Source organism: Cherax quadricarinatus, unplaced genomic scaffold (genome assembly GCF_038502225.1).
Source record: "Cherax quadricarinatus isolate ZL_2023a unplaced genomic scaffold, ASM3850222v1 Contig337, whole genome shotgun sequence".
Taxonomy (NCBI): domain Eukaryota; kingdom Metazoa; phylum Arthropoda; class Malacostraca; order Decapoda; family Parastacidae; genus Cherax; species Cherax quadricarinatus.
In genome coordinates, this window is record NW_027195363.1 from 995 (window position 1) to 13,722 (window position 12,728).

General features: G+C 38.1%; 1 protein-coding gene across 3 annotated transcripts in view; it reads right to left on the reverse strand.

Moving 5' to 3' along the window:
- Window positions 1–230: 230 nt before the first annotated feature.
- Window positions 231–12,728, reverse strand: part of LOC138851325 (polyhomeotic-like protein 2) — a 62,933-nt gene continuing 50,435 nt past the window's right edge. For 2 of the 3 annotated variants that reach the window (XM_070080350.1, XM_070080349.1), the window contains exons 11-14: window positions 12,445–12,618; window positions 10,415–10,547; window positions 9,488–9,731; window positions 231–1,309 (exon numbers count right to left, since the gene is read on the reverse strand). In XM_070080350.1, the coding sequence (XP_069936451.1) occupies window positions 1,106–1,309; window positions 9,488–9,731; window positions 10,415–10,547; window positions 12,445–12,618 (755 nt within the window). In that variant the 3' untranslated portion in view covers window positions 231–1,105. The remainder of the gene's footprint in view (window positions 1,310–9,487; window positions 9,732–10,414; window positions 10,548–12,444; window positions 12,619–12,728) is intronic. The other variant, XM_070080351.1, reaches the window with a different exon arrangement.

Genomic DNA, 12,728 nt, shown 5'->3' on the forward strand with positions numbered 1-12,728 from the left:
TCAATTTACAAAACATTCTTCTGTACAAACACTTAAATCCCAAACATGAAGGAATAAACTCCATGAACTAATATTTGTTGGATTATGTTCTTTTCACTCATATTGGAAGAACAACTTATCCCAAAATGTTTGAGAATAAATAAATCAACCCTGGAACCCTCCTGCACTGTGCAACACATTATTTCACGCACGCAACGGCACTCGTATTCAAGCTTAATAAAACTGTGATGACTATGTGATAAAACTGTAATGTACACAACAAAATAATTATTATACATTATTTCTGAAAAGTTTGTAAACTGCTGAAACACCCCTCAAACAAATTCAGAATACTAAAGCTGATTCAGTGTATTTAGGAACAACCAAGTGTTTTATAAATACTGTAATGGTTAAACCCAAACACTATCATTCATTCTACACATTCCATTTGCTCTTCATAATCATACCATTCATATCTTTACTGACACACTGAAGTCATTACTATTATTGGACAACAAATAAAATAAGCCTTTCTTACAGAAAAAAATAGGATTAACATTCTTTGTCATGATTGCACAAGTTTTTTTAAAATTAATTTAGATGGTTAATGAGATCTGTTTACAAATACATAAGCACCATTCCTCTGGTAATTCTATCCTAGCTTGACAAAGATGCTTCTTTGATGTGGGTGAAAGTAGGTCCTCCCTCATATGATAAAGTACATTAACCAAGAGCCTTTATACAAAGGCATTGACATAACAAGGTCATTCCATACAACTGTGGTCACTCTTACAAAAGACTACATTCATTCAAAATCTAATACATTGAAAATGGTGAAAAATACCTTAACCCTACATACGGCAGTGCAGAAATGTCACAGTCAGGATATTACTGTAAAATAAAATATTTGTCTGTACTCTCTCCTTAAGTACTAGCTTTTATTTACAATAGATACTACTTTTTGACTTAATTGAAAAAGACAGTGAATGGAAATAATTCTGATACAAGAGCAAAGCATTTATGTAATACATATAAAACAAATATAATATGATAATATAATTTAAGACATCACATACATATTGCTCTTCTAAAAGCATCTTGATCCATTCCTTAAGTTTTGTACTCATTAGGTTTCTTTTCTGTCACCTCTCATTGACTCAATCTTAGCACAGATCTTCAAAGCTGGTCCAAGTTTCATGGACATAGCTGACATTAAGTGGTCAGCTTTCAACAGCATTAATGCCTGGCCATCTATCTCTTGAAGAGCAAAGTCTTCTGCATACTCTTTACAGCCTGGAAGGTTTTGTATGAAGTCTACAACATCCTTAACCTGGTGAAGAAGAAAAACAAATTACTCAAGAGTAGTATACCTAATTTTCAGATGCTAAAACTTTGCACATCCAGGATTTCAATAACAAGAAACTCATTTACTGTACAGTAATAGTTGTACCTTAAAAAAAAAAAACGAATAAAACTGGAATATGGGTGGCCAACACCAATAATGCTGTTTTTAGTCATGTTAAGAGATCACAGTCATCCTACTAATAACTGTTTATCCTTCAAATATGCCATTTTGTTGAATCATCCCTCATACACAACTTTCCTAATATGAATCTTAGTCCTTGCTTTGTAGATGCCTTCCTTTCTAATTACACTGTCAAATACTTCAAACTTCAGAACACTCATGACTTGATCTGATCCTTTCTTCTGCCTAGGTGTTCCCCCCCCCCCACCCACCCTTTCCCTGTATTTTTGGTCCTACCCCTTGTGGGCCATTAGCTCTCCTGCAGTGCTCCTTTTTCTTGTCTTTAGACTTATTCCACTTCTATAACTATCACTCCATTACTACTATTGCCTCTCTTCACTTCCCTTCCCTTTCTGTTTCTTGTGCCACTAAAACTACTCCCCCTACTTTATACTACCACCATTACCTCTGCCACTACTTATCTGCTTCCTTCCTCTCTCTGTTCTGTCCCTGTCCCCCTCGCCTATATATACTGGCTCTCTCACTGTGTCAGTGTGACTTGTAAATGGTCCAAGTTGGACTGAAACATTGTCATAAGCTTCTCCTATATGCAGGTTATTTGTGCATGGTTAGTGTTGGTGGCTGATAAGCAAAGAGGAGGGCCAGTGGTAGCTAGGAAATTAATGAGAAAAGTGGGAGTTTATGTGAAAAAGTTGCACTGCCATGTATGTTGTGTTAAATACTAGTTAGCATTGTGGTTATCCCCTCGAGGGAGGTTCCTTGATCTAAGGAAGTGGACCTGTGTTCCCTTTCCTTGTATCAAACCTTAATGCCTTTCATTCCCGTAAGTGCTATATAACCCCTATATGTTAAGAAATCTTCAATGAATATAGTAATAATATAGTTTTATCAGCTAAAATTATTGCAATATTTTTAAGACAAATTCTAATGAAACAGTAAATGCATAAGAAAGCATGCTTTACATAGTAATGAGCCTATTGAATATGCCATGTAAAGCATATGATAGAATTATTGAAAGAGTTTGGGGTAACAGAGTGTAGGACTAATGAGGAACAAGGAGGATTTAGGAATGCCAGGGGATACACAGACCAAATGTTTACATTGAAGCACATGTATGAACAATACTTGGATAAAAGTAAGGATTTAGATAAGGCAATGTGGGGAGCAATGTGGCAGATAATGAAAATGTATGGAATAAGTAGTAGGTTACAAGAAGCAGCCAAAGAATTTTTATGCCAATGCAAAGCTCAGGTAAGGGTATGCACCTTAGATAGATATATGTAATATTGTTAAAGTTTCCCCCCCCCCCCCAACAAGTTGGCCGTCTCCCACCAGGGCAGGGTGACCCAAAAAGAAAGAAAATCCCCAAAAAGAAAATACTTTCATCATCATCATTAAACACTTTCACATCACTCACACATGATCAAACTCGCTACACGGCTTCCCCCCACCTGATTTTCTAATACGGTCACCGTGCCCTACCCAGTTTGTTTGCATTCTCTGTGAGCTCCGTAAGCACCATTTCTCTCCATTATGTCTGGAAACTCCAAAATTTCAAGTGTTTTTAAACGTTATTTCATATATATATATATATATATATTATTTTTTTTTTTTATTATTATCACACCGGCCGATTCCTACCAAGGCAGGGTGGCCCGAAAAAGAAAAACTTTCACCATCATTCACTCCATCACTGTCTTGCCAGAAGGGTGCTTTACACTACAGTTTTTAAACTGCAACATTAACACCCCTCCTTCAGAGTGCAGGCACTGTACTTCCCATCTCCAGAACTCAAGTCCGGCCTGCCGGTTTCCCTGAATCCCTTCATAAATGTTACTTTGCTCACACTCCAACAGCACGTCAAGTATTAAAAACCATTTGTCTCCATTCACTCCTATCAAACACGCTCACGCATGCCTGCTGGAAGTCCAAGCCCCTCGCACACAAAACCTCCTTTACCCCCTCCCTCCAACCCTTCCTAGGCCGACCCCTACCCCGCCTTCCTTCCACTACAGACTGATACACTCTTGAAGTCATTCTGTTTCGCTCCATTCTCTCTACATGTCCGAACCACCTCAACAACCCTTCCTCAGCCCTCTGGACAACAGTTTTGGTAATCCCGCACCTCCTCCTAACTTCCAAACTACTAATTCTCTGCATTATATTCACACCACACATTGCCCTCAGACATGACATCTCCACTGCCTCCAGCCTTCTCCTCGCTGCAACATTCATCACCCACGCTTCACACCCATATAAGAGCGTTGGTAAAACTATACTCTCATACATTCCCCTCTTTGCCTCCAAGGACAAAGTTCTTTGTCTCCACAGACTCCTAAGTGCACCACTCACTCTTTTTCCCTCATCAATTCTATGATTCACCTCATCTTTCATAGACCCATCCGCTGACACGTCCACTCCCAAATATCTGAATACGTTCACCTCCTCCATACTCTCTCCCTCCAATCTGATATTCAATCTTTCATCACCTAATCTTTTTGTTATCCTCATAACCTTACTCTTTCCTGTATTCACCTTTAATTTTCTTTTGCACACCCTACCAAATTCATCCACCAATCTCTGCAACTTCTCTTCAGAATCTCCCAAGAGCACAGTGTCATCAGCAAAGAGCAGCTGTGACAACTCCCACTTTGTGTGTGATTCTTTATCTTTTAACTCCACGCCTCTTGCCAAGACCCTCGCATTTACTTCTCTTACAACCCCATCTATAAATATATTAAACAACCACGGTGACATCACACATCCTTGTCTAAGGCCTACTTTTACTGGGAAAAAATTTCCCTCTTTCCTACATACTCTAACTTGAGCCTCACTATCCTCGTAAAAACTCTTCACTGCTTTCAGTAACCTACCTCCTACACCATACACTTGCAACATCTGCCACATTGCCCCCCTATCCACCCTGTCATACGCCTTTTCCAAATCCATAAATGCCACAAAGACCTCTTTAGCCTTATCTAAATACTGTTCACTTATATGTTTCACTGTAAACACCTGGTCCACACACCCCCTACCTTTCCTAAAGCCTCCTTGTTCATCTGCTATCCTATTCTCCGTCTTACTCTTAATTCTTTCAATTATAACTCTACCATACACTTTACCAGGTACACTCAACAGACTTATCCCCCTATAATTTTTGCACTCTCTTTTATCCCCTTTGCCTTTATACAAAGGAACTATGCATGCTCTCTGCCAATCCCTAGGTACCTTACCCTCTTCCATACATTTATTAAATAATTGCACCAACCACTCCAAAACTATATCCCCACCTGCTTTTAACATTTCTATCTTTATCCCATCAATCCCGGCTGCCTTACCCCCTTTCATTTTACCTACTGCCTCACGAACTTCCCCCACACTCACAACTGGCTCTTCCTCACTCCTACAAGATGTTATTCCTCCTTGCCCTATACACGAAATCACAGCTTCCCTATCTTCATCAACATTTAACAATTCCTCAAAATATTCCTTCCATCTTCCCAATACCTCTAACTCTCCATTTAATAACTCTCCTCTCCTATTTTTAACTGACAAATCAATTTGTTCTCTAGGCTTTCTTAACTTGTTAATCTCACTCCAAAACTTTTTCTTATTTTCAACAAAATTTGTTGATAACATCTCACCCACTCTCTCATTTGCTCTCTTTTTACATTGCTTCACCACTCTCTTAACCTCTCTCTTTTTCTCCATATACTCTTCCCTCCTTGCATCACTTCTACTTTGTAAAAACTTCTCATATGCTAACTTTTTCTCCCTTACTACTCTCTTTACATCATCATTCCACCAATCGCTCCTCTTCCCTCCTGCACCCACTTTCCTGTAACCACAAACTTCTGCTGAACACTCTAACACTACATTTTTAAACCTACCCCATACCTCTTCGACCCCATTGCCTATGCTCTCATTAGCCCATCTATCCTCCAATAGCTGTTTATATCTTACCCTAACTGCCTCCTCTTTTAGTTTATAAACCTTCACCTCTCTCTTCCCTGATGCTTCTATTCTCCTTGTATCCTATCTACCTTTTACTCTCAGTGTAGCTACAACTAGAAAGTGATCTGATATATCTGTGGCCCCTCTATAAACATGTACATCCTGAAGTCTACTCAACAGTCTTTTATCTACCAATACATAATCCAACAAACTACTGTCATTTCGCCCTACATCATATCGTGTATACTTATTTATCCTCTTTTTCTTAAAATATGTATTACCTATAACTAAACCCCTTTCTATACAAAGTTCAATCAAAGGGCTCCCATTATCATTTACACCCGGCACCCCAAACTTACCTACCACACCCTCTCTAAAAGTTTCTCCTACTTTAGCATTCAAGTCCCCTACCACAATTACTCTCTCACTTGGTTCAAAGGCTCCTATACATTCACTTAACATCTCCCAAAATCTCTCTCTCTCCTCTGCATTCCTCTCTTCTCCAGGTGCATACACGCTTATTATGACCCACTTCTCGCATCCAACCTTTACTTTAATCCACATAATTCTTGAATTTACACATTCATATTCTCTTTTCTCCTTCCATAACTGATCATTTAACATTACTGCTACCCCTTCCTTTGCTCTAACTCTCTCAGATACTCCAGATTTAATCCCATTTATTTCCCCCCACTGAAACTCTCCTACCCCCTTCAGCTTTGTTTCGCTTAGGGCCAGGACATCCAACTTCTTTTCATTCATAACATCAGCAATCATCTGTTTCTTGTCATCCGCACTACATCCACGCACATTTAAGCAACCCAGTTTTATAAAGTTTTTCTTCTTCTCTTTTTTAGTAATTGTATACAGGAGAAGGGGTTACTAGCCCATTGCTCCCGGCATTTTAGTCGCCTCATACGACACGCATGGCTTACGGAGGAAAGATTCTTTTCCACTTCCCCATATTTATATATATATATATATATATTTATTTATTTATTTATTTATTTATTTATATTATTATTTTTTTTTTTTTTTTCAACAAGTCGGCCGTCTCCCACCGAGGCAGGGTGACCCAAAAAAGAAAGAAAATCCCCAAAAAGAAAATACTTTCATCATCATTCAACACTTTCACCACACTCACACATTATCACTGCTTTTGCAGAGGTGCTCAGAATACAACAGCTTAGAAGCATATCCGTATAAAGATACACAACATATCCCTCCAAACTGCCAATATCCCAAACCCCTCCTTTAAAGTGCAGGCATTGTACTTCCCATTTCCAGGACTCGAGTCTGACTATATGAACATAACCGGTTTCCCTGAATCCCTTCACTAAATATTACCCTGCTCACACTCCAACAGATCGTCAGGGCCCAAGTATCATTCGCCTCCATTCACTCCTATCTAACACGCTCATGCACGCCTGCTGGAAATCCAAGCCCCTAGCCCACAAAACCTCCTTTACCCCCTCTTTCCAACCCTTTCGAGGATGACCCCTACCCCTCCTTCCTTCCCCTATAGATTTATATGCTTTCCATGTCATTCTACTTTGATCCATTCTCTCTAAATGACCAAACCACCTCAACAACCCCTCTTCTGCCCTCTGACTAATGCTTTTATTAACTCCACACCTTCTCCCAATTTCCACACTCCGAATTTTCTGCATAATATTTACACCACACATTGCCCTTAGACAGGACATCTCCACTGCCTCCAACCGTCTCCTTGCTGCTGCATTTACCACCCAAGCTTCACATCCATATAAGAGTGTTGGTACTACTATACTTTCATACATTCCCTTCTTTGCCTCCATGGATAACGTTTTTTGACTCCACATATACCTCAACGCACCACTCACCTTTTTTCCCTCATCAATTCTATGATTAACCTCATCCTTCATAAATCCATCTGCCGACACGTCGACTCCCAAGTATCTGAAAACATTCACTTCTTCCATACTACTCCTCTCCAATTTGATATCCAATTTTTCTTTATCTAAATAATTTGATACCCTCATCATTTTACTCTTTTCTATGTTCACTTTCAACTTTCTACTTTTATATATACTCTGATAATTATACTTATGTATACCTGTACCTAAATAAACTTACACACCGTGCTGGAGTGCAGGTACGCAGTAAAATCATTAAGAGTGTCTTATGTCTCAAGACACCATATTAATGATAATAATATACAATAATAATCTAATAATCAATGAGTCTCATTAAATGTCGTATATTACGTTAATATACACATTTTCATTAATCCATCTATGATATTTTTTCAAAATTATATAATAAACACAATACATAACATATAAAGATGATACCTACACCCCACAGTAGAATAAATAAACAAATATGAAAAGTTGTAGCCAGACGACTTGTATGAGTGACAGCAAGAAAAACGTTTTCTCTAGTCCAACATAAGAGAAAATGTGTTACTGGAGGTAACTGTAGAAAATTATTTCTTTTGTATGGCGGCTTCACTCGGAGCGTCATTTCTTCTAAAAATGGTGTTGCATGAGAATGGGAGCGTTCCTCTTAATTTATTCTACCGTATCAACGTAGATACAACTTGTACATAATATAACTTGTACACAAACCAGACGTGTTCGACTGGTTTGTTTACACAACTCTGCGAGTGTCCTCTCTCATACTCATTCTCTCTCATTTATTCGTTTTATCTCATTTACTCACCTCTGACCCTACAATGACTACAAATATTTTAAGGTAAGTAATGAGTGAACTGTACATATATGCATTTTATCGCTCTGGGATGCTTAAATGTCATAGAATATAATGTGTGAGTTTGGTGGCCTGGTATGGTAGCCTGGCTGGCTACCATACATACCGCACTTGATTTCTTACAATAAATACTACTCGTCTCACCCTAGATTAAGACTACAAATATTTTAAGGTACTTAAGTAATGAGTATACTATGTGTGTATTTTACTTTTTTATTGTTTTTTTAATACCTAGTTCTATTGCTAATTTAATATATGTTAGTGTAAACTTGTTATAAATGCATAGAAATACTAGATAAGTGGAAAAAAAAGGGTGTTCCACTTTACGTTGATTTCCATGGTAGTAGCCTGGAACCTAACCTGCCATATAAGTGGGGCCCTACTGTATGGTAGACCAGTATTCATAGAATTCAGAGCAGAGAAATTAGAAGATCGAGTGGGGTTACCACAGGTATACCTCAGAGAGCTGAGGAGGAGGAGGAGTTAGAGGTAGTTTTGGCCATTTAGAAGGGATGGATCAGAAGAGGATGATCAAGAAGGTGTAGAAGGAACAGTAGGGGGTCATCCCAGGATGCATTGGAGGGATAGGGAAAAGGTGGTTTTTAATTGCTTGGGGCTCAAGCATCCAGCTGGATGCTTGAGCCCCAAGCTTGATCAGGGTGAGTGGTAACAGTTTTTATGGCTTGATGTACTATTTGAAATGTGAGCAAGGGATTCAGGAAACTGATTAACCAGGACTGAGTCCAAAAAGTGGAAAGTACAGTGCCTAAACTCTGAATTGGGGTGAGGATGCTGCAGTTCAAAGGGCCATTTGAAATGTGATGCACAGTTAAAGACAGCTATTAATTTATGATGACTGTTTCCTTTTTGTAGGTCACCCTGCCTTGGTGGGAGACTGCTGGTGTTAAAAATTTAAAGCATTTTTTTATGCATTAATTACAAACAAGTTTAGCATCATGTTATTACCCACCATACAATACTTATACCAATGTTCTACATTTTTTTAATTTTGGTTATTACCTGTCAGTTGATTAAATGTTAAGAGGTGGGACCAGGAGCTAGAGCTCAGTCTTTACAAACTCAAAATAGGTAATGAAATAGGGTGCTGTTAATGCAAATCTAATATTATGAATTTATCTCTTACTGTCTACTATAGTATGACCCATTTAGGTTTAGAGCTTTCTTGTTAAAATAAGAATAATTATTACTTTCATTTCTCTATAGTCATACACGGCACTGAAGTTCTTAATTTTTCAATGCAAATTTTTTCTTATTAAATAAATGAAAACAGTAAATATAAATCTAAAGTTGTCTTACTGTCCACTTGAGGATGTTGACCGTCTGAGATTTAGAAGGAGACTCTACAGTAGTAGTTCCATCACCCTCTGCTACTGTCTCATCCACTTCCATTTCTGTTGTCTCTGCTGCCTGAGGTTCAACTGCCATTAACTGGGGGGCAGCATCAGCCTCTTCCATTCCACTATCCTCACGTGCTCGTTTATTTGGAGATTCTTCAGGGTTTTTGAAGAGACCAATTCTTTTTGAACACCCAACATTGTATCTGTGTGAGTGGCCATTTTTAATTGTCTCTACATGTACATTAATAGAGCTTAATTATTTTTTTTAACAAAGTAAATTTCTTTAGAACTAAAGGAACATTACTGCCTGTGTTAAGAAACCATTTTTTGAAGAGAAAATGGTCTAGTCATAAGTGTGTTGAGACTATGACAAGTGTATGCAAGTTCATTATACAGAAAGATACAAAAGCAATATATTTTACTAACTATATATCTTATAAAAATTTGAAATTTATTTTTGTATCCTTTATTGAACTGCCTTCCCTTAAGGAAGGTTCCCTTATGCTGGTGAAAGACTCTTCACCCAAGGAATTCAAGTTGTCCTCTCCTTCCTTGGATTAAATTTCAATGCATTCATTCTCAAGGCACTATATGACCTTACTGGTTTAGCACTCCCTCTAAATAGAATAATAATAATCTGTCTACTTACTGTATTATAATATACTAACAAGTACTTAATAGCAATTCATTTGTCATAATTACTTTGCTATTATTTATATGAAGTGCTAAACCCACATGGCCATTTCAGTAAAAGGAGCTCTGGAGGTTTCATCCTCAAATCAACTAATCTTGAGACTGACACACGGACTATTTCGAAACTAACTGAAAACTAATTACTGCACAATCAATCACTGCATAATGCTATGCAAAAATTTTTGTGCTTTACCTTTTTGCACACGCTGTACTACAAAACCTTTTAGATCTTTTAAATTTGGAACGCAAGTCAATCTTGCCACAAAATTCACATTTAGCAGTGTCTCCCTTTGGTGAAGTTGAGGTCTGCTCACCAGCCTTCTTTCCTGTGAATAGATTAAATATTATATTTATATTTTTTAATACCAATACAAAATAAAATTGATAAGATTTTTTACAAGTAAAATACCATTAAATTATTAATCTGTGGTTTAAATATTATGGCAATATTCTCCATGTGGTCATCTAATATGGTGTCAGACAAACTTGGCCACAAACACATTAAAACCAAATTCTTCTTTAAATCTAGGAAACTTTGTTTAAAATCAAAACAAATTATAGTGGGATTAGCATTAACATTTCTGCTCCACAAGCAATGACTTCCAAACTCTGAATCCCTTTCCTTGGTATACCTCCCCTTCAAGAGGGACAAAATGCCTCCATGCTTACTCTTCCCTTCCTCAGATCAAAACTGATTACCTCCATTCCCCATGCATTGCACAACCTGGACAGGTTTAATGCTTTCCACTGAATAATAATCCTTGATATACCATTCCATTAAATGCAAATAACACTGCATCTATTTTATTACGAGGACCATGAAAACTCTAAAGTTCATTCAGAGTTCCCCCTCCCATTTCATTGCTCCTTCACAAGTTTTTATTGACAGATTACCCTTCCATGAGGATATCTTGATGCCGGTGAAGGGCTCTTAATCCAAAGAACTGGAGCTACTCTCTTCTAACAGATTAGCCATTATGCCTTTTCAACATTCTTACCTCTTGGTTCATGCAACTCAAGTGTTGACTACCTCAATAATTTGGTAACATTCTTTTACGAATTCTGAACAACAGCTGCTGATTTGAACATTAATGGTGTGGAGATGGTTGGTAACCAAAACATTAAAAGGCAGATTCTGTATACCTTAATCCCAGAATAAAAAAAAAATCACAACAAAGACAGATATGTAAAGGAAGAAAACCAGATGTAATGGCCTTCATCTACAGTGCTAGTCATTAAAGTACGCTGGGTGAAGACTCCTGATGTAATTTAGTGTCCAAAGTAATACTCAACTCAGGCACATTTGTCAATAAGACAAAAAGTTATACTGGCTTGTCCACCTGATCTGAGACATCTCAGGATTTCCTATGGCTACTGGCTGCATCTTAAGTGCCTTCTGGGCTTGTGTAGTGAAGAGCTTTGTGTCTAAGGTCCCCTGCACCATGTAGTCTTGAGGGTTGAATTTGTCAGACATTTTTGGCTACTTACTAATTAATATGGGCCTGAGTAAGTAGCTCACACTAGAGACAATTGCAGAAATCATTGGATTATACAGTACATAAGGCAGGCCATCAAACAGGAAATAGTAGAAGCCAGCAATGTGTGTGTGTCCTGTGAGGACCTGGTTGCACCAATTGTAATAACATACCTAGAATTAGTCTGTTTTCATTTGCCCGAGTGAGGTGTGGTGCAAGGTTTATACAAAACAATGTTCCTTGCCACATCACAAAATTTGTTTATTGACTTCATGATTGAGGTGGTGCAAGGTTTATGCAAAACAATGGTCCTTGCCACATCACAAAATTTGTTTATTGGCTTCATGATTGAGGTACCTTTCCTTGATGACTGGCCAGGAAACTCAACACACTTGAACCCCACTACAAACCTCTGGGTTGAGAGAGAGAGAGATCTACTAGGGGATGGATATCAGCCAACTCCGAAGCCATCTGGGAGTCTTGGGGAAATTTACCCCCATGAAACCCTGAAGAATGTGTTATCATTTCCTAGATGGTTGAAAGATGTCCTACAGCACAAGGATCACCAATTTTGTGGTCATGATTTTAGAGGGGAAGGAGAGGGCAATGCACCTTAATAACAAGCACTGTATAACTAAGCAGTATCACAAATGGAAAGAAAGAATCAAAACAAAAACAAATATTTGACTACATTTAGGTCAATTCTATTCCATGAAGCTGTGAAAAAAAAGCCAATAAACATTCTTACTGGCAGCCTCATCATCAGGTAGGTTCTCTTTCTCAGCTTGTCCTCCTATGGGTGCCTGCGCAGAGCAAGAAGTGACGGCAGCAACTGGGATAGAAGTGTTGGTGGAGTTGGGAGGACGAGGCTTCGAGATCTCAGTTAGCAAAGATGATCGACTCACAGGGAATGGCTCAGAAGCTGTTAAAAGATTTGACTTTCTTTTAACAGCTATTTTTTTCATACAAGATAGTTGATAAATGAAAAATATGATAATGAGGGGAAGCAATTTCCTATTTTTTTTTTTTTTT